This window comes from Ranitomeya variabilis, chromosome 4, assembly GCF_051348905.1.
Source record: "Ranitomeya variabilis isolate aRanVar5 chromosome 4, aRanVar5.hap1, whole genome shotgun sequence".
NCBI lineage: Eukaryota > Metazoa > Chordata > Amphibia > Anura > Dendrobatidae > Ranitomeya > Ranitomeya variabilis.
In genome coordinates this window covers 520,325,454-520,348,810 of record NC_135235.1, presented here as the reverse complement: position 1 = coordinate 520,348,810, position 23,357 = coordinate 520,325,454, and the positions used below count along the sequence as shown (strand labels likewise).

General features: G+C 41.2%; 1 protein-coding gene across 3 annotated transcripts in view; it reads right to left on the bottom strand.

The window, feature by feature from the left end:
• The window catches only part of RIMS4 (regulating synaptic membrane exocytosis 4), a 1,070,250-nt gene that overhangs the window by 349,260 nt on the left and 697,633 nt on the right, over positions 1–23,357 (bottom strand). Inside the window, exon 1 of one of the 3 annotated variants that reach the window (XM_077252185.1) lies at positions 14,197–14,626. The exons of 1 other annotated variant lie outside the window; for it this stretch is intronic. In XM_077252185.1, the coding sequence (XP_077108300.1) occupies positions 14,197–14,299 (103 nt within the window). In that variant the 5' untranslated portion in view covers positions 14,300–14,626. Of the gene's footprint in view, positions 1–14,196; positions 14,627–23,357 lie in introns of those variants that run through there. One more of the 3 variants, XM_077252186.1, reaches the window with a different exon arrangement.

Below are 23,357 nucleotides of genomic sequence, written 5' to 3'. Positions count from 1 at the left end.
TATAAAGCATACATACTCTCCGTTCCAGCCTCAGAAACCGTGCGCTTGGGGGGATTCATAAGTCTGCCCTCACCTACTGTATCCTCACCCATCCCTTGTAGATTGTGAGCCCTCGCGGGCAGGGTCCTCTCTCCTCCTGTACCAGTTGTGACTTGTAGTGTTTAAGATTATTGTACTTGCTTTTACTATGTATACCCCTCCTCACATGTAAAGTGCCGTGGAATAAATGGCGCTATAATAATAAATAATAATATTAATAGCAGCACCCATTAAGCCACATTTCTTTATACTTGCTGACTGTAAATTTACAATCATAGTAGCTTTTTCTTACTTACTAGAATACACGAACACTATTCTGCACATCCTGAAGTCACACTTAGGACAGAGACACACTGCCGTATTTCTCGTGCGAGAATCGCATTGTAAACCTTGTACCGGCTGTCGGCTCTCCTGACCTGAGCTTGACCGCTGCATAGTAATCCATCATGCTGTCTTGCGCAGGTCAGGAGAGGTGCCAGGCCAGTCCGTGCAGTGCGATGCCATTCTCGCACAGGAAATACGGCAGTCTGTCTCTGCCCTTAGGATAGGGTCACACGACCATTATTTCTCTCTTCCGAGAAAATCGGTCCGATTATGCTAATCACACCGACCAGAGTTTGATCAGATTATGATCACAGTGTGATCCGATTTTCTTGGATGAGGAGAAGATGGGAAAAAATAATGTTTTCATTAGGTCAGTACGTGAAAATCGACCTGCACTCAGATGTTATCCAAATGCAGTCCGAATTTTCCCACAGACTCATTGACTTGTATGGCCAAATGCAATACGATTTACAGATGCAAATCGTGCATGCTGCTATTTATTTCCTCCTAGATAATAATCAGACATGTGCATGGCCCCATAGAATAACATCAGATCGCACTCGGATTGAAAATACGACCATCGGCACAAGCCCTTATGTGCTTACTTGGAGTACTAGATCTCTACGCTAAGGTCGACCACAGGAGGCAGCAAATCAAATTCATCTTTATAGGAGTTTTGATTCATTTCGATGGAGGCCACAACGTGTGAGAACAGAGATATGTTGCAGTGATTTTTTTTTTGTACACTAGGGGCTAATTTGGGTGTTAATGCTTTTTCTCGATTGCAAAAAAATGAATGATTTGGTGTCAGTTTTTAACATGAGAGTTTCATCAGTTGTTTTTGTATGCAACAAAAAGGCTGGAGGTTTGTCAAGCCTCTTCAATCACACAGTATATGAAAACTGGCATCCGAGTGTTGTTCAATTTTTATTTCGCACCCATAGACTTACACTGGCGAGTGTTATCCGTGACTCCGATCAAAAACGAACACGACTACAAGGACTGCAAAAAATCACGGAAATGTGAACAGTCACAAATAGAATGGATAGAACTCGTATGTGAAAAAAAACAATGTATAAAAGGAGCCCAAGCGCAGAGGACGGTCCAAGAAATTCCGCGCAAATAGCTGGAAATGCTGCAAATCTAAAATCAGCACCTATTGTCAGAGTGTAATTTATATGTATACATGTTCGGGAATCCAGGGCTGAACATCAGCGGTACAGAACATGATTAGCTGTCAAGTAGATGTATTTTTTGTGTATAAACATCGTATATGGTGAAATGTAACCGTATTTTTCATTCTGTCATAGGAATCATTGATTCTGATGTTGGCTGAATTTGAATGCACTGAGCCCGTAAACTTATTCACCTTGACCGTAACAGCGAGCCCGTAATATTTTGGTATGTCTGATGGTTTAAAAGACTACGAAATGATAACAGTTACCAGGAAGTGTCCTCAGTTATTGTCAGGAGACAAGATTTTCTGCATGCTCATGATACAATCTTGTAGAAATCTTACAGAAAAGAGAAATGTTAGTTTCCGCCTTCCATTTGTAGTTGGTAGACAGCTTTCTTATTCTTGTGTGTCTCTTGTAACAGACAGAGCAGTGGGGGGAGGCTCCTGCTGCAGACCGATGCCATGCGGCCAACCACAGGTCTGTGCTTAGCGAAAAAAACAAAAATTGATGACCTCCTGGGAAACATATAGCAGAGTTTTCATATACACTTCACAGTATAGATTGCAGTATGAGCCAGGATACGATCAAGAAAAAAGAGAATATGGAGGGAAGATTTTTTTTTATATATACGTGTGTATTCTCTACATTTAGGGGCTGATTTATTATTGCTTTTGGTCCATTTTTCTGGAGTAAAAATGGTTCTAATAGTGACTTTTTTATTACATTTGCATATTTTTAAACTTTACTTGTTTTCTCCTTTTTTGTGAGGTCGGCGGAGCGGCATTATGGCTATGGCTTTGGTTATCCAAAAGTTTTATTCGAATTCATCGTTTGTAACATTATTTTGAAATGTTACAAATGTCAGAGCTGAGTAACTTACTAATGTCTTATGGTAGTTACAGTAAAATAACCCTTTAATTGGTGCAGCAGTCTCCCCCTGTTTTGCTGCTGTCAATTGACCAATTTCTTCCTATACTGAGGATAGGGAGGATAGTGTCAGTTAGCGGCACAGTGAGCCACAGCTCACAGTATTGGGGACTACCGAGGAATGCATGCACAAAAATACTGGGCTCGCGCTGCTGCTGATAGACTCTGAAAAGAACACAAACTTCTTCCAGTTTTGGTTGAGTTTGAACTCTTACTCTTCTACACTAATAAACATGAATACATCTAGCGATCAGCAGACATGCATGCTGCTTGTGTGGGAGTCGGCAGAGATGACAGTTGACTGATCAAGCACATTTCCGACAATTGTCTATAGTATATAATTATTCCAATAGTTGTCAGTCAAATAACAAACTTCACTTTCTGTCACTGATGACATCACAACCTTTCTCAGAGACCATGGAGTCTATTCTCTAAACAGACATAATTGCTGTGGCCACAGACAATATTTGCACAGCTCCTGTCACTGACTACATATAGGGGTAGGGGGATATGCTGGAACTACTCTCTGTATAAGCACAGAAGTGTATTCTTTCAGCAACTATAGTAACTAAATGCATACTATTTTGGGGTACATTTTGGCTACCAGGGGTGCATACAGTCACAACCAAAAGTGTTACGAGTACATAAGAACTGGAAAGACAAAAAGCGCAATAGGGTCTTATCCGGTGTAAAAGGGAAACAAAAACACAAATTGTGCTCACTTTATCGAGTTGTGACAATCAAAAAGTCCTTTTGTTAGCTTATGGGGAAAAGAGGCTGCTGCGGATCCACTAGACGACATAGAACACAAAATAAATGGTAACATTGATGTAATACCATGCTGACAAAAATTCACCAGGCGATGAGAGAACAATAAAATAATTAAATGTGGTTTTTATTTGTCAACGCGTTTCAAAGCATACAAAACTTATTCATCAGGACTAACCACAGTGGTTTGCCTTGATGAAGAAGTTTTGTATGCTTCGAAATGCATTGACAAATAGAAACAGTATTTCATTATTTGATTGTTCTCTCATCGGATCGTGGATTTTTGGCAGCGCGGTATTACAACCATTTTACCACTTGTTTTGTGTCCAATGCCAGAACTATTGGCATCCTTGAAATTGTTCCAGAAAATGAAGTATTTCCTCCAGAAAATGATTGCAAATACACAGGTTCTGTTATACACAAGTTTATTTGTTTATTTCCTTTTTGTGTAATGGAACAACACAAAAAACAGAGAAAAAAAGGCAAATTGGACGTACCGTATATACTCGAGTATAAGCCGACCCGAGTATAAGCCGAGCACCTAATTTTGCCACGGAAAACTGGGTAAGCTTATTGACTTGAGTATAAGCCGGGTATGCATTGTCCCCTCATCCCTGTCTTGTTATGTGTGGCTCCCCCATCTTTTCCTGGTATGTGTGGCTCCCCCGTCTTGTCCTGGCATGTGTGGCTCCCCCGTTTTGTCCTGGTATGTGTGGCTCCCCCGTTTTGTTCTGGTATGTGTGGCAACCCCATCGTGTCATGGTATGTGGTTCCCCTGTTTTGTCCTGGTATGTGTGGCTCCCCTGTTTTGTCCTGGTATGTGGTTTCCCCATTTTGTCTTGGTATGTGTGGCTCCCCCTGTTGTATGCATGGCTCCACTGTCCTGCATGGCTCCCAACATTCCGCATGGCTTCCACAGTCCCGCATGGCTCTCACACATCCCCGTCCTACTCACCCTCCTCGTGCGTCCCTGCATCTCTGTCCAGGCAGCTCTTCCTTGTTCCTGTACTCATTGGTTACGTGGTACCACTCAATAAGGTAATGACTATGCGCTCCACACCTATGGGAGTGGAGACACATCCATATTCATTACCTTAATGAGCGGTATCACGTGACCTCTGAGCACAGGAACAAAAAGAGCTGCCGGCGCCAAGACAGAGATGCAGGTACTGAGATGCAGCGACGGAGGGTGAGTATTAATGTCTTCTGGAAGCTGGCGGCTGCAGCTGTCACTGTGTTACAGCCACCGGCTCCCCCTCCAGCTTTCTGGACAATGACTCGTGTATAAGCCGAGGGGGGCGTTTTCAGCACAAAAAAATCTCAGCTTACACACGAGTATATACGGTAATTTCACACAAAGTCTAAAAAAATGGACTGGCCAAAATTGTTGGCAACTTTCCAAAATTGTGGCTAGCCAACTTTGTTTTAACCATGTGATGCTCGTTCAAACTCACCTGTGGCAAGTAGCCGGTACAGGCAATATGAAAATCACACCTGAAACCAGATAAAAAGGGGAGAAGTTGACTCATTCTTTGCATTGTGTGTCTGAGTGTGCCAAATTAAACACGGAGAACAAAAAGACAATCTCAAGGTTACAAGTCCATCTCCAGAGATCTTGATGTTCCTTTGTCCACAGTGCACAACATAATGAAGAAGTTTGCAACCCATGGTACTGTAGCTAATCTCACTGAATGTGGACAACAATATAGATGAGACGTTGCAATGCAGGATAGTCCAGATGGTGGATCAGTAGCCCCAATTAAGTTCCAAAGAAATTCAAGCTGTCTTGCAGGCTCAGGGTGCATCAGTGTCAGCGCAAACTGTTGTGAATTTACCTTTTGGCTCCCTCTAGTGGCTACTAGTGTTTTTACTCTGGGTATGTCTATCATCCCTTGTATGCTCACCTGGGTCGTTAGGTCAGGGGTGTTGCTATATTAGCTCCCTGGACCTTCAGTTCAATGCCTGGCAACGTTGATATCAGAGCTAATCTGTAGTGCTCTTGTCTACTGATCCTGGTTCCTGCTTGATTAAGCTAAGTCTGCTTTCTTGCTTTTTGCTATTGTTTTTGTTTGCATTTTTGTCCAGCTTGTACATAATCTGTATCCTATCCTTGCTGGAAGCTCTAGGGAGGCTGGAGTTCTCCCCCCGGGCCGTTAGACGGTTCGGGGGTTCTTGAATCTCCAGTGTGGATTTTTGTTAGGGTTTTTGTTGACCATATAAGTTATCTTACTACATTCTGCTATTAGTGAGTGGGCCTCTCTTTGCTAAACCTAGTTCATCTCTGTGTTTGTCATTTCCTCTTACCTCACCGTTATTATTTGTGGGGGGCTTGTATCCAACTTTTGGGGTCTATTCTCTGGAGGCAAGAGAGGTCTTTGTTTTCCTCTTCTAGGGGTAGTTAGTCCTCCGGCTGGCGCGAGACATCTAGCGACCAACGTAGGCATGTTCCCCGGCTACTTCTAGTGTTGGCGTTAGGAGTAGATATATGGTCAACCCAGTTACCACTGCCCTATGAGCTGGATTTTTGTACTTCGCAGACTTGCTGATATCTCTGAGACCCTCGCCATTGGGGTCATAACAGTTTGCCAGGCCTTGAACTGAAGGTCCAGGGAGCTAATATAGCAACACCCCTGACCTAACGACCCAGGTGAGCATAGAAGGGATGATAGACATACCCAGAGTAAAAACACTAGTAGCCACTAGAGGGAGCCAAAAGGTAAATTCACAACAGTAATAACTGTTATGACCCCAATGGCGAGGGTCTCAGAGATATCAGCAAGTCTGCGAAGTACAAAAATCCAGCTCATAGGGCAGTGGTAACTGGGTTGACCATATATCTACTCCTAACGCCAACACTAGAAGTAGCCGGGGAACATGCCTACGTTGGTCGCTAGATGTCTCGCGCCAGCCGGAGGACTAACTACCCCTAGAAGAGGAAAACAAAGACCTCTCTTGCCTCCAGAGAATAGACCCCAAAAGTTGGATACAAGCCCCCCACAAATAATAACGGTGAGGTAAGAGGAAATGACAAACACAGAGATGAACTAGGTTTAGCAAAGGGAGGCCCACTCACTAATAGCAGAATGTAGTAAGATAACTTATATGGTCAACAAAAACCCTAACAAAAATCCACACTGGAGATTCAAGAACCCCCGAACCGTCTAACGGCCCGGGGGGAGAACTCCAGCCTCCCTAGAGCTTCCAGCAAGGATAGGATACAGATTATGTACAAGCTGGACAAAAATGCAAACAAAAACAATAGCAAAAAGCAAGAAAGCAGACTTAGCTTAATCAAGCAGGAACCAGGATCAGTAGACAAGAGCACTACAGATTAGCTCTGATATCAACGTTGCCAGGCATTGAACTGAAGGTCCAGGGAGCTAATATAGCAACACCCCTGACCTAACGACCCAGGTGAGCATACAAGGGATGATAGACATACCCAGAGTAAAAACACTAGTAGCCACTAGAGGGAGCCAAAAGGTAAATTCACAACAGCAAACTATCTGTCGACATTTGAATAAAATGAAACGCTATCGCAGGAGACCCAGGAGGACCCCACTGCTGACACAGAGACAATAAAAAGCAAGACTGTTTGCCAAAATGTACATAAGTAAGCCAAAATCCTTCCGGGAAAGCATCTTGTGGACAGATGACACCAAGATAGAGCTTTTTGGTAAAGCACATCATTCTACTGTTTACAGAAAGCTGAGGCCTACAAAGAAAAGAACACAGTACCTACAGTCAAATGTGCCTTCACTGTGTGCAAAACATTATGAAATCTGAAGATTACCAACAGATTTTGAGTTGCAATGTAGTGCCCAGTGTCAGAAAGTTGGGTTTGCCGCCTAGGTCATGGATCTTCCAGCAGGACAAAGACCTGAAACATACTTCAGGATGCCCCCAGAAATAGATGGAAACAAAATGCTGGAGAGTTCTGAAGTGGCCAGCAATGAGACCAGATCTAAATCCCAGTTAACACCTGTAGAGAGATCTCAAAATTGCTGTTGAGAGAAGGTGCCTTTCACACTTGAGAGACCTGGAGCAGTTTGCAAAAGATGAGTGATCCAAAATTCCAGTTGAGAGATGTAAGAAGCTTGTTGATGGTTATAGGAAGCAATTGATTGTAGCTATTTTTTTCAAAAGGGTGTACAACCAAATATTATTTTGAAGGTACCAATTATTTTGTCCGGACCATTTTTGGGGTTTTGTGTGCAATGATGTCCAATTTGCCCTTTTTTCTGTTTTTTTGTGTTGTTCCAAAAAACACAAAGGAAATAAACATGTGTATAGCAAAACGTGTAATTGCAATAATTTTCTGAAAGAAATACTTCATTTTCTGGAACAAATTCAAGGGTGCCAACAATTTTGGTCTTGCCTGTATGTGGCTGTAATATGCTGTGTTTACATAGAGGAGCATACAAGCTGACAGATTGATTGTAACCTGCAGGGAGGATGTAATATTACATAGTACTCATTCAGATGCGCAGGCCAAATCTGCCAGAACTGCAGCCACTATTTATAACTCACCTCTGTGTAGTCTCTATGCACTTGTTGTTAATGTAACTCCTTTAATACATCTTGTGAAATATACAGTATATGCCTTGCAAATTTTGTAGAGATGCATCCTACAATCCCAGCCAAATGTGTCTGTATTTTATTTTGCAGGAGAAGGAAATGTCACTATAAAAATTTTATATTAGTAAAGAAAGAAAATCCTTGTAATTAATTTGACTGATTATTCAAACCTGGACTGGGCCATCAAGCAACTTCTGTGACCAGTGTAGGGGTTCACGCTCTCGGGTAGCTGCTTGGATACATGTGGCACAGGGTTTTATATCAAAACAGCATGTCATTTATTGTCTATCATAAACTTTACAGCACTAAAATGAAAACAGCCTTCCTTCAGTCTCAATGGATAACATAATAAACAGTCCTTTTCTTCAGGCAGAATGAAACAACATAAATGTAGCAGTCTCACTAACCTCGGTATTCCCAGCAGCAGCTCCCACTTGTATTAAACGCATTCACTAAACAAACACCTCTCTGCTTGGCTCCAGCACACCTCTCTGTACAGAGCAGACTAACCAGCAGCTCTGCCTTTCTTTAGTGTCAACCCACTCCACACTGCTGAGCTAGCCCAGGTTCTGTTAATAGGCCTGTAAACACCATACTGGATCATAGGATCGACTTCTCCCAGCCAGGTTCATTTGGTTATTCCACAAACCTGGACCCAAAATCTAGTCACATTAAACCATTAAAGTAACATAGTGTTACAGGTACAGCTTACATTACTGATACATGTCTACCATCCTGGGCCTTACCTCCTGCTTTCCTAAATAAGCTATGATGCAAACCAGAAACTTTCATTATTTAGGAATCTCTGCCTTTATCTTAGTGCTTATTGTAAATGCCTAATTTTACTGGTATAAAATGTTAGTCCTTCTAAATGGAAGACGTGAAGGAGGCTGATATTGACTTGTTGCAGCCACGACCTATGCTGGTAACCAACCCAAGTCTGCTTTTTTACTTTTAGGCCACATTCACATATTCAGTATTTTGGTCAGTATTTTACCTCAGTATGTGTAAGCCAAAACCAGGAGTGGGTGAAAAATACAGAAGTGGTGACGTGTTTCTATTATACTTTTCCTCTGATTGTTCCTCTCCTGGTTTTGGCTTACACATACTGAGGTAAAATACTGACCAAATACCCATCTTGTGAGCATGGCCTTAGGGTATACTCACTCTAGCCTATAAAAATTTGTTCCCATTCTTATCCAGGAGAGTGGGATGATCTTTTTCTCACTTGTCATACATGTGCTGTCAGTGTGCTGTCCGTTTTTTTACTCAGCAGTTATTAATAATTTACAGGACCATTTACAGTTTCCCGTGCTACAGAATTGTAATCCATAAAAATTGATGCCATACTGATAATTCATATAACAAGCAATTTTTTTTCTCGCACTGTACTGATGTCAGAGTGAAATGGCAGCATGTTGCGATTCTTATCTCATGCTGAATACAGTTGAAAAAAAAAACTGCATATGCGCTGTGCCTCAATGAATTACAATGGCCCGAGTGCAGTCTGATTTTTTTATTGGATTGAACTTGTGCCATTTATATGCAAGTGTGAGTGAGCCCTTAAGTCACGGGCACCAAACCTCAGGCCCATGGGCCATTTACAGCTCATGATGCTCTGTGAGTCACTACTGAACACTGATGTGCGAGCAATGAAAGATTATGTCCTGACACCTGTGCCAGCATCAAGAATTACCTTGTGAGCAGAGGTAGTGCACAATTTGTACGGCCCCTTGAAGGATGGTATAAATATCCAAATGGCCCTTGACAAACAAAAGGTTCCCCGCCCGTGCCTTAAGTTGATCAGAGAGATGTATGAATCTCATTGACCACTACAATATCCTCTTCTGTGACCAATGAATGAAATGATGCCTTCTGTTCTAATATGGACTCCTCAGAAGCAATGAATCAGTTTCTTGCATGAAATTGGAAATCAGAGGCTAGAAAATGTAATCTCTAATCTCTGACTGATTACTTATTTATTATGCTTTTTTTATATATATTCCAGCAATTTACAGACATTGTCACCATCATGGATCATAATCTAAATTCCGTATCAGTACGTCTTTGGAGTGTTTGAACACGGGGAGAACATACAAATTTCTTGTTGTCCTTGGTGGGCTCTGTAAGCAGGACCTCAGTGCTTCAATGCGCTAGAACTAATCACTGAGCCACCAGGCTGGCCACTATACTCTTATCTCCAGTGAAGGCCGGGAATATGAGGAGAGGACATGAAGACCAGTGTGTGTTACTAGAAAAGTGTAAAATACACTTATGTGGAACTTTCATAAAGAAACTGTAATATAAAGCATAACTTGGTTCCGGGAGACGAGATACGAGCATGTAGGCAGAAGGAGCCACTACAGGATCTGTTCAGTTCAGCACCAGATCATAGATAGTGTAATTTGGCTAGCGAGCTTACAATGATAAATGTAAGGTTATACACATGGGAAGAAGGAATCAATATCACCATTACACACTGAACGGGAAACCACTGGGTAAATCTGACAGGGAGAAGGACTTGGGGATCCTAGTTAATGATAAACTTACCTGGAGCAGCCAGTGCCAGGCAGCAGCTGCCAAGGCAAACAGGATCATGGGGTGCATTAAAAGAGGTCTGGATACACATGATGAGAGCATTATACTGCCTCTGTACAAATCCCTAGTTAGACCGCACATGGAGTACTGTGTCCAGTTTTGGGCACCGGTGCTCAGGAAGGATATAATGGAACTAGAGAGAGTACAAAGGAGGGCAACAAAGTTAATAAAGGGGATGGGAGAACTACAATACCCAGATAGATTAGCAAAGTTAGGATTATTTAGTCCAGAAAAAAGACGACTGAGGGGCGATCTAATAACCATGTATAAGTATATAAGGGGACAATACAAATATCTCGCTGAGGATCTGTTTATACCAAGGAAGGTGACGGGCACAAGGGGGCATTCTTTGCGTCTGGAGGAGAGAAGGTTTTTCCACCAACATAGAAGAGGATTCTTTACTGTTAGGGCAGTGAGAATCTGGAATTGCTTGCCTGAGGAGGTGGTGATGGCGAACTCAGTCGAGGGGTTCAAGAGAGGCCTGGATGTCTTCCTGGAGCAGAACAATATTGTATCTTACAATTATTAGGTTCTGTAGAAGCATGTAGATCTGGGGATTTATTATGATGGAATATAGGAATATAGGCTGAACTGGATGGACAAATGTCTTTTTTCGGCCTTACTAACTATGTTACTATGTTACTATGAGGAGCTAACAAGGAGCATGTCGTTATTTTTTTCCTGTACTATCCCTTATGAATCTGTCATAAAAACTAAATATGAAATGAGAGTTACACAGAGGTACAATGAGAGGCAATCTTGCTGCACTGTGAAATATTAGATATAATATGTATGATAGGTTGTTGTACTATTGAATACAAATGTAGATTAGATTTTTTTTGGTCCATAAAGTTATAGTTACTTTGTGCTGTACGTTAGATCCTGATAGTTAGGAATCTTTGGTGATCACATTTCTCATCAGAACTTATTTTTTTCTATCCTTCTACATCTTAAAATGACTCTTTATCAAGGAGAAACATGAAGAACAAATAACAGGGAGACATTTTTACATTCTGGATACTTCTTCCTTATGTGGACAGTGGCATTTGTAGACATAATCACTTGAATTTATATCCAAAGCAAATAATCCAGGTGACATGGAGCAAAGAAGGGAATAAAAATGAAAACGTTTCTAGAAGATGTAGAACATTTGCACGTTTTGTAAGCCGGGAGAACCTGGAATATCTCTCTTCCCTTCTAGGCTCAGAGTTTAACATTATTTGCCGTGCACTGTATCAATTTTTTGCCGTGCGCTGTATCCATTTTTTGCCGTGCGCTGTATCCATTTTTTGCCGTGCGCTGTATCCATTTTTTGCCGTGCGCTGTATCCATTTTTTGCCGTGCGCTGTGTCCATTTTTTGCCGTACGCTGTACCCATTTTTTGCAAATGTATTATATAAAGGCCAAGCTTTTCAGATTGCAACAGCAACACAATAGAGACTGTGCCGTTCTCCAGCCACGCGGTTTCACAGACTTTCTGTTCTCGACAGGGGAGCGTTCTCTGCGTAATTGACATATGTTCACCCTACAGCTGATACAATTCTACAGCCAATAGACATTTTGTAGCAAAAACAGCGTGAGGCAGTGGATTCTATGTATGCCGGTGTACAGGGACGCTGCAATATATTTCTGGATCTATACATAACACAGTGTTTTAGGCTTTCTAGACATAATTGGCATTCATCATGGCACGATCTCATTGTCTCCTGGCTATGCTTAAAATGGAAGCTTTTTTTAAAAATTTCTGCTTGCAAAAGACTATTGCATTGTATCTTGCTGGTATCAGGACTTCCAGTGACATATAGTGCAGCCCAGGCATCACACGTAATCACTAATTAAAATTAGCAGCGGTTTTCCTATAATTAGTGGTAGAGGTTCATCTGCTGAGACTGTAATAATACAAGGCCTAAACCCTGGAGGGCAAAACAATTCCCAGTGGCCAAGCTGATAATATAGAACCAATTCTCATGTTCGATTAATGACTCTGAATAAATTATAGGGCTGTATAAATGCCGTGAATATTCTGCTCACAATGTTATTACTACATTGTAACCCCCAATAAGGCCTACAGTCCTAATGCCCCAAGCTAGGCTTAATTTCTTCAATGTTCTCAATTAAGTGGTAAAATAATCTAAATAATTTCAGAAAAACTGTGTAGAAGAAGATCAATGCCTGACTGAATGGATGTGTCATCAGTAGATTTGTGGATTAGATGGTGCAGAAATCCAGTCTCTGAGCAGATTAAAACTCAAACGGGCATCTTAATGGGCACAGCATGTTTAACTGGTGCCTGGTTAACACTAATTATTAATATATTATTTGTTTCCTTTTATCCAGCACGTGTAGACAGCATTATTTCATTACATATCACTAGATGAGTGATATAAGCACAACTACAGGTACTGATATACCGTACTGGAAAATACCTCTAACCTGTTGCCCACTACAGCCATTTTGAGACCCTGCATTCCTCCAGTCATTGAAAACTGGCACTGGCAATGGTGGGCCTAATGTCAAAATAATATTTGCGGCAGAAGCTTTTTGCCGCTAGGCCCCCATGGCATTGGCAGCACACATTCTGTCTAAATAGGGTATACAATAAGACTAATATTGTTCAACTTTTGCTGCTTTTCCATACATCATGCTGTCTACTATATGGACTATATAACATGACTATTAGCAATTAGTGGACCCATATGAAACCAATCATCATATCCCATAGAATGACTGGTCTAGGAAAGTATGTGATATTAATACGAGATAAGTAGCAGTTCTGTATGCAGGCACCAAGGCTATGTCCAGACAGTAGGAAATGATACGGTAGATGAGGATGGGTTTCTGCTCCCAATAATATCTAATTACTAACTACATAGAATTGCTTTTTACTGTAAAGCATATTTGTGGCTATGGTTCAAAATAATCTGAGATGTATCATTACGACTGACTAATCTTTTAATATATGAAATTAGGTGCAATCTGAAAATGTAGCTACCGCAGAAGAACAACTACTGTGGCCAAAGCTAACTGTGCCAAAGTGATTTCGTCAATGACTGGTGCATGAGACAAGGTACGTCAGTCTCACACCTACATGCATAGACTGGGGTAGAATTATTATAATACATTATTATAATTATTATTATTACAAGTATAGCCAACAGACAAGAGAATTCAAACACTTTTTGCCAAAATAATGCAGGTCAAGGAGTCAGATCTATCTCTTTCAGTTTTCTCAATGTTAGTAAGGTAAGAACAATAAAAGAGTTGCACTACTATGTACAGTTACTATGATGATGGAAAATGTTTAATATAACGTATATAATTAAGAAGAATGAAAAAAATCCTTAACATTTTCTCATGATTCACAACACAACCATCATCCCAATGAGACTTTGTGGATCATCTCAGTTACACCACTTCATGGTCAATTGTTTAAACCATTCAAGTGCTTACACTCTAGTCCATGGTAACCTTTTCCAGATCCCTTATCGGACTAATTTATGAAATCTGCACATTGGTACATTTTAACCTTACATTACCGGCCACGCCATTAGCTGATTGTGCACATTGAATGTAATTATGGAAAGGTTATAAACAGCTTTAATCAATTGCAAAACCATAGAGACTGAAAGAAGAGGAAATGTCGGACAAACTGGACATCTTTATAACTTAGAATGGACATTTTGGCATGATCTTACGCGTCTGGACCACACCACAGTTTAAAGTGTCTACAAAGAACCAATATGCTATACACAAAACCCCAGAGCTAACGGTGCATCATGCTTACCACCATCTTCTTCATCAAAGGAGTTCATGCAGGGAAAGTAGATAGCCAGAGCCTCGAATGATGCAGACAGACTAATCCGGCTCTGTGACCTCTCCATGAACATGCTTGGGGCGCTCCCCGGATCTGATGGGGGCTTCGGGAGCTTGGAAGCCCCATTTTTCACTCGGAGCACTGCACGAGGCGTCTTGGCAGATTTTGTGGGTCTCTAAATATGAAGAAAAAGCCTCTATAACCTGCTGCACCCCAACAAGTGCCCCTGTACACCGTAGTCCTATGGATGCCGCTTGTAGATGGTGCATTTACAGAAGCAATATGTCAAGCCTTTCAAGGATTAGGATCCAGGTCCCAGTCACCAGGTGAAATAATCCCGTGCACCTATGTTCTATTGAGCTGTTCCCCCTCTCCTGCTTTCTTTCTACTTGCAAAGATCGCTGGTTGACTTCATTCACAGAGAGATGACAGGAGGGGGCTGAATGAAGTCATTATTAGGATGCATCCTGACCAATCAGCACTGGTGAACAATAAAGGGAGGCTTGGTCTCAAACACAGCAGAGCTGAGGGATGAGAGAGAGGGGTTGGCAGCACATTCAAAGCATCTTTGCACTCAGTGGCTCCGGAGATGTCTAGTCATTGCTGAGATGAACACACATCCATGACTCCATTACATGGCAATATAACACTCGTCACCATTTTCATTTACGTAAACACAGGACTTATAGGCGCTCCTAGTGTGAAATTTGAGGCTTCTGCCACAGTGTTGTGCAGTGGGTCTCCTTTAAATTATACTGTTGCCCATTCATTCTGCAATGTTTCGGAAGACTTGATGTGATTTTTTTTTCTGCAGAATTTAGTTTTGTAGCAGAAATCATTTTCACGACCAGTGAATTGCAGCTGGTATGAAAACATGAAAATCTGTGAGCAGCATCAGCAAATCCCGAACACATTTGCTGAAGATTTCATATATGCTGCTGTCAAGTTAGTCTGTAGTGGGATGTGCACATTTAGAAGAAATACAGGTCCTTCTCAAAAAATTAGCATATAGTGTTAAATTTCATTATTTACCATAATGTAATGATTACAATTAAACTTTCATATATTATAGATTCATTATCCACCAACTGAAATTTGTCAGGTCTTTTATTGTTTTAATACTGATGATTTTGGCATACAACTCCTGATAACCCAAAAAACCTGTCTCAATAAATTAGCATATTTCACCCGTCCAATCAAATAAAAGTGTTTTTTAATAACAAACAAAAAAACCATCAAATAATAATGTTCAGTTATGCACTCAATACTTGGTCGGGAATCCTTTGGCAGAAATGACTGCTTCAATGCGGCGTGGCATGGAGGCAATCAGCCTGTGACACTGCTGAGATGTTATGGAGGCCCAGGATGCTTCAATAGCGGCCTTAAGCTCATCCAGAGTGTTGGGTCTTGCGTCTCTCAACTTTCTCTTCACAATATCCCACAGATTCTCTATGGGGTTCAGGTCAGGAGAGTTGGCAGGCCAATTGAGCACAGTAATACCATGGTCAGTAAACCATTTACCAGTGTGGTGTGGAAACATCCAGAGCCACCGTGCACAGGCGTGTGCAGGAAATGGGCTACAGGTGCCGCATTCCCCAGGTAAAGCCACTTTTGAACCAGAAACAGCGGCAGAAGCGCCTGACCTGGGCTACAGAGAAGCAGCACTGGACTGTTGCTAAGTGGTCCCAAGTACTTTGTTCTGATGAAAGCAAATTTTGCATGTCATTCGGAAATCAAGGTGCCAGAGTCTGGAGGAAGACTGGGGAGAAGGAAATGCCAAAATGCCTGAAGTCCAGTGTCAAGTACCCACAGTCAGTGATGGTGTGGGGTGCCATGTCAGCTGCTGGTGTTGGTCCACTGTGTTTCATCAAGGGCAGGGTCAATGCAGCTAGCTATCAGGAGATTTTGGAGCACTTCATGCTTCCATCGGCTGAAATGCTTTATGGAGATGAAGATTTCATTTTTCAGCACGACCTGGCACCTGCTCACAGTGCCAAAACCACTGGTAAATGGTTTACTGACCATGGTATTACTGTGCTCAATTGGCCTGCCAACTCTCCTGACCTGAACCCCATAGAGAATCTGTGGGATATTGTGAAGAGAAAGTTGAGAGACGCAAGACCCAACACTCTGGATGAGCTTAAGGCCGCTATTGAAGCATCCTGGGCCTCCATAACATCTCAGCAGTGTCACAGGCTGATTGCCTCCATGCCACGCCGCATTGAAGCAGTCATTTCTGCCAAAGGATTCCCGACCAAGTATTGAGTGCATAACTGAACATTATTATTTGATGGTTTTTTTGTTTGTTATTAAAAAACACTTTTATTTGATTGGACGGGTGAAATATGCTAATTTATTGAGACAGGTTTTTTGGGTTATCAGGAGTTGTATGCCAAAATCATCAGTATTAAAACAATAAAAGACCTGACAAATTTCAGTTGGTGGATAATGAATCTATAATATATGAAAGTTTAATTGTAATCATTACATTATGGTAAATAATGAAATTTAACACTATATGCTAATTTTTTGAGAAGGACCTGTACAGCATGCCTCTTTATATTGGACCACATTGTCACAGGACGTGCTCCTATGGGTGGACGATGGTCCAGTTTACAGCAAGCAATACAGATTCTAGCGTGAAAAACTGAATATTTGGCATTGAAACCCGAATATTGGATATAGTGCATTTTAACCACTGTGAGAAAATCATGAGGAACAGAGTCGGGTAGACAGCTCTTACCAATGACAATGTTTATTTTTTTTGTGGACGACAGACAATTACTTCATTACTACTACACATGATTTACCAAGAATTTATTGTTGCTGGACAGTATGATAGCCATTCCAGGCAGGAATGCACTGTAATATTATTATTAACCCTTGCGATTTTCTGTCTTTGCGCTTTCGTTTTTTGCTCCCCTTCTTCCCACTGCCATAACTTTTTTATTTTCCCATCAATATAGCCATATGACGGCTTGTTTTTTTGCAGCACGAGTTGCACTTTTGAATGACACCATTGATTTTACCATAGAACGTAATGGAAAACAGAAAAAAAATCCAATTGCGGTAAAATTGTTATAAAAGGGCAATTCCACATTTGTTTGGTTTGTTTATTTACCATGTTCACTAAATGCTTAAACTGACCTACCATTATGATTCCCCAGGTCAATACGAGTACGCAGATACCCAACATATATAGGTTATTTTTTATTTAAGTGCTGAAACAAAAATCTAAAATTTGTATTGGTGTTTTTTTACAAATGGTTTTGTAAATTCTGTTGGAAAAATAAAAAATCGCTGGTCAACTTTTAACCCTTATAACTTCCTAGCAAAAAAAAAATTTGGTTCCAAAATTGTGCTCAAGTAAAGTAGACATGTGGGAAATGTTATTCATGAACTGTTTTTTTGTGACATATTTCCGAGAATTAAAGGGCATGAAAATTCAAAATTTGAAAATTGCGAAATTTTCCAAATTTTTGCCAAATTTCTGTTTTTTCACAAATAAACGCAAGCCATATTGAAGAAATTTTACCATTATCATGAAGTACAATATGTACAATATGTCACGAAAAAACAATCTCACAATCACCAGGATCCATTGAAGTACTCCAGAGTTAAAACCTCATAAAGTGACAGTGGTCAGAATTGCAAAAATTGGCCCTGTCGTTAACGTGCAAACCACCCTTGGGGGTAAAGGGGTTAATGGAATGTGGAAGAAAAAATGAACATTTAATTTTTTCCCATAAAAATGATACTTTAGGCCCAAATTTTTCATTTTCACAAGGGTAACAGAAAAAATGCACCATAAAATTTGTTGTGCGATTTCTCCTGAGTACGCCAATATCCAATATGTCATAGAAAATTATTGTTTGGACACACGGTAAGGCTCAGAAGGGAATGAGCACCGCTTGAGTGTGACACCATGTCACATTTGGAGGGTCCCTGATGTGCCTAAACAGTGGAAACCCCCCATAAATGAACCCATTTTGGAAACTACACCCCTCAAGGAATTTATCTAGATGTGTGGTGAGCGGCTTAAACCCTCAAGGGCTTCACAGAATTTTACAATGTTGAACCGAGAAAATTAAAAGACAAACTTTTGCATCAAAAATTTTATTTTAGCCCCAAATTTTTATTTTCACAAGGTAGCAAGAAAAAATGGTCAAAATGTGTTGTGCAATTTCACCTGAGTATGACGTTACTACATATGTGGAGGAAATCTACTGTTTGGGAGTATGCCAGGGCTCAGAAGAGAATGTTAGCCGTTTGACTTTTGTAATACAAAATTTCCTGGAATCGATAGTGGACACGTTTGGATGTCGCCTTTGGAGAACCCCTGAGGTACCTAAACAGAAGAAACCCTCTGCAATTTACCCCATTTTGGATACTACATCCCTTAAGGAATTTATCTAGATGTGTGGTGAGCACCTTGTACCCTTGGGGGCTTCACAGAATTTTATAATGTTGAGCCGTGAAAATTAAAAAACACATTTTTCCCACAAAAATGTTATTTTAGCCACTATTTTTTTCACAAGGGTAATGGGAAAATGCACTTTAAAATTTGTTGTGCAATTTTTCCTGAGTACGCCAATACCTTTTGGAATTTATCTACAGGTGCTGCAACGATTTTGACTCCATAAATGTTTTCCAGAAACAAGCAACAGTGGATGTTGCTTATTGAAAATTGAAAACTGATGTTTTAGTGAAAAGTACGCTGTAGTGACCAGTACGATGTAGTGACCAGTACATTGTACTCCCCTGATAGCACAATATAGCTTGTATCTGCCTCAGGTATATGACTGTCATCAGACTCACCTCCACCCCCAGTGGTTAACGTCTGGTGACGAGAGTCTGTATTCTGCTCGGACCCTACTTTATCCGGCCCCGGATCCAACTGAAAAAATTTGGGGCATCGGTGCAGATGCTTTCCTCCTCTTGAGTCTGTGAATCTTTGGAGCAGACCTCTGATGACTCACACTCTCTGCGGACTCACACATCTGTGGTTCCCCACAGTCAGTTGGGCGGTTGGAGAGTTGTGACATGGGAGAATATAAGGCTAATTGGGGTGCCTCCTCTGAGTACTGTGCTATGTGTGATGTTAAGGTGGAGGAAGAGGAGAAGAGGCCACTTGATGCAGCGCTTGCCATCCACTGGAGCACATGCTCTTTCTGGTCCACATCTACAAGGTGTAGATTAGTGTGTCTCGCAAGCTCTCCGCCTTGGGGTAACCCTGGACTCTGATCTGTCCTTCAAAACACATATCCATGCCATCTCCACTTCCTGACGACCACAACACAAAAATATTTCCCGGATCCGTACATTTCTTAATCAAGAATCTGCAAAAACCCTAGTCCATGCACTCATCGTCTCCTGCCTCGACTATTGCAAACTCCTGCCTTGTGCCCTCCCTTCTAACAGTATTGCAACCCTCCAATCTATCCCAAACTCTGCTGCCAAACTAAACCACCTATCCCCCCACTATTGCCCTGCCTCTCCTCTCTGTCAATCCCTTCACTGGCTCCCCATTACCTTGAGACTCCAGTTCAAATCGTGAACCATAGCATACAAAGCCATCCACAACCTGCGTCCTCCATACATCTGTGACCTACACTCCCTGACAGAAGTTATGTCGCTTATCCATGTTATGTAAATAAAAGCTTATAACCTGACATTAAATTCATCCATTGGTTGTATCAATTATTCTTTTGAAAGCTGAAACCCTCCAAAATGTGGTTTAGGTTAAGAAAATAAATTGGCATCAATGCAGAAATATTGAGCAGTTAATGGACACAGAATGGTCAGATTTTGGCAAGACAAAAGTTTTGTCTCCCACAGAAAGTAATGTGATATTCAAACAAATAAGTAACTTAAAATACAAATATATGTGCATAACATTGGTGAATGAAGTTGTGGTGCTATTAGAGTTATATTTAATATTTTGTGTGACTTCCATGAGCTTGAAGGACTGCATCCATGCGGTTCAACAATGATTCATACAATTTATTAATGAAGTCATCAGGAATAGCAAAGAATGCAGTCTTACATGCTTCCCAGAGTTCATCTAGATTCTTTGGTTTTCTATTCCAAGCTTCCTATTTCATCCTACTCCAAACATGATCAATGATGTTCATGTCTGGTGACTGGGCTGGCCAGTCCTTGAGCACCTTGATCTTTTTTGCCTGGAGGAACTTTGTTGTAGAAATGGATGTGTGAGTTGGAGTACCATCCTGCTGCAGAATTTGACCCCTTTTATGATTTGGAATATAAGAGGTAGCTAATACTTCTTGATATTTTAAGCTATTGATATTGCCGTCCACTTTGCAAATGTTTCGCACACCCCCATACTGAATGTAACCCCAGACCATGATGTTTCCACCACCAAATGTAACTGTTTTCTGGGTGTATTTTGGATCCATACGGGCTCCAGTAGGTCTCCTGCAGTATTTGCGGTGGCTGTGGTGTAATTCTACTGAAGATTCATCAGAGAAATCCACCTTCTGCCACTTTTCCAGCGTCCATCTGTTTAGCAGCCTGTGGGACTTTGCAAATGCCACACGGTTTTCTATTTGCCTTTTGTTTAGTGCTGGCTTCCGGGCACTGATTTGACCATGGAGGCCATTTCGAGACAGAATCCTACAAACTGTTCTAGTTGACACAGGGACTTAAGGTGACCAAGCCTGTTGGAGCTCTGCTGCAGTGCAAGAGGGGCTTGCTTTGGATTTTCTAACCAACAAACATTCCTCCTGAGCAGTTGTCTTGTGGGGTCTGCCGGACCTGGGATTGTGAAACACATCTCCAGTCTCTTCAAATTTTTTTTTTTATTTTTTATACTTGACGCTGAGACACATTAAAGGTTCCAGCCACCTCTGCAGTGGATCTGGTCTTCAGCCTCTTGATAATCCAGGCTTTGGTCGCAGGGTGGATTTTTGGCATGTTGTCAGAGCTCAAGTTGCAGTTCAAGTGAAGGTCTGGGGTGCTGGGTTTCTTTTTATACACACACACTAATTAACCGATCATTTACTGAGTACAGGTGAGGATGTAAACTAGGATTGGGTGCATTATATGATCAGGAGACAAAACTTTTGTTCTGCCAAAATCTGACCATTCTGTGTCCATTAATTGATCAATATTTCTGCATTGATGCCAATTTATTTTCTTAACCTAAACCACATTTCGGAGGGTTTCAGCTTTCAAAAGAATAATTGATACAACCAATGGATGAATTTAACGTCAGGTTATAAGCTTTTATTTTCATAACATGGATAAGCAACATAACTTCTGTCAGGGAGTGTAGTCTTCTGGTACTTACCTGCACGCAATCTCCAATCCTCACAAGATCTCGTTCTCTATTCCCATGTTATCTCCTCTTCCCACAAACAAATACTAGATTTCTCCCATACATCCTCTCTACTCTGGAACTTTCTACCACAATAAATCATACTCTCGACTACCATGGAAATTTTCAAAAGGCACCTGAAGAACCACCTCTTCTGACAAGCCTAAAACCTACAGTAACCATATTCTCACCTATTGTATCCTCACCTAGCTTTTGTAGACTGGGAGCCCTCACGAGCAGGATCCTCTCTTTCCCTGTACCAGTCGGTGACTTTTATTGTTTAACATTATTGAACTTCTTTTTATTTTGTATACCTCTTTTCGCATGTAAAGCACCATGGAATAAATGGCGCTATAACAATAAATAATAATACCTCAATAATACCACTGTGTGGCTGCCAAAGAAAGGGAGTCGAGTAGCCTGTCCAGTAACAGAAGTTGTCAAAAAGCTGCATAATTATACTATTTCAACTCTGAGGAAATTTATGCCACTTGTAGATTGGCTAACTCGGCTGCACATGGAGGTAAACATGGGTACACTGCGGCTTTAAGAACTTCCTCTGGTTTATTGTAGGCAGCATAAACCAAGGTGTAGTAAAGAAAATGCAGCCCTCTGGGCAAAACAGGAAAGCAAAACAAAATGGTGGCAAAACAAACAGTCCTTCTGTGAATAGGATTCCTCCTGCTCACGGCTGCCAGAGCACACACTGTTCAGGTTCACGAGTCCAAGCAACACTACCTGCATTAATGCCTCTCCAGGCACGCTCCTGAACTCTGAAAGCTCTGGCCTTCAGCCATTTAAGCCCAGACCTTGTGACGCCTCCATCATGTGACTGATCACATGATCCTGATCCTGACATCACACAGGTCCTGTCAGGGCTCTGCATGTGGAGATATGGTGGCCCCCCTCTCACCCACTAAAGGTCCACTAAAACCAGCCCATAACATAACTCTCATTTCAACCTCTCAACATGTAGTGTTCTGGAGGAAACTACTGTGGTTTTGCATCATAGACGCTATCATGTGCATTGACACGTATCTCCTCTCTATCACTTCACCAGGACTCTGTCACACACTTTAATGTTAACAATATTTTTAAATGAGGAGACTCCAAGTTGGGTCTCCATCTGGTGGGTTGCATCTAGTGCAATGGATGTCAGAGGTCCAATATACTGTTTCTACTCTGTTGAAATTGATGCCACTTTAGTAGTGTGTGACAATAATTTTTTGAAATGCAGAGACTGCAAGTTGGGTCTCCATTTGGTGGGTTGCCTCTAGTGGAACGGGTGTCAGAGGCCCATTATACTGTTTCTACTCTGGGGAAAATTATGCCACTTTAGTGGTGTGTGGCAATAACACAAGAGCTAGCAAAGCTTGTTACACCATGCTCCGAGCATGGTGTAACAAGCTTGTTTGCCAGTGCAGCACTGACAGTTTATAAAGCATTGCAATGCTATTTCATTGTAATCCTTTATAAGTGATCAAAGTGAAAAAAGTGAAAGTCCCATAAAGGGACTAAGTAAAGAATGTAAAATAAAATGTGAAAAATGTTTTTTTCCAAAAATATATATTGTACCCATAAATAAATATTTTTATGAAGAAAAAAAAAAGGACACATATTTTGTATTTCTGCATCCGGAACAACCCAACCGATACAACTGTCCCACTATTTAACCTTTTCAGTCAACACGGTAAAAAAAAAGCAAAAAAACCTCCATGCTTTATCATAATACTGCCGAACAAAAAACGATCAAAGAGACAAATGTACAAGTGACATCTCTGATAACATCATG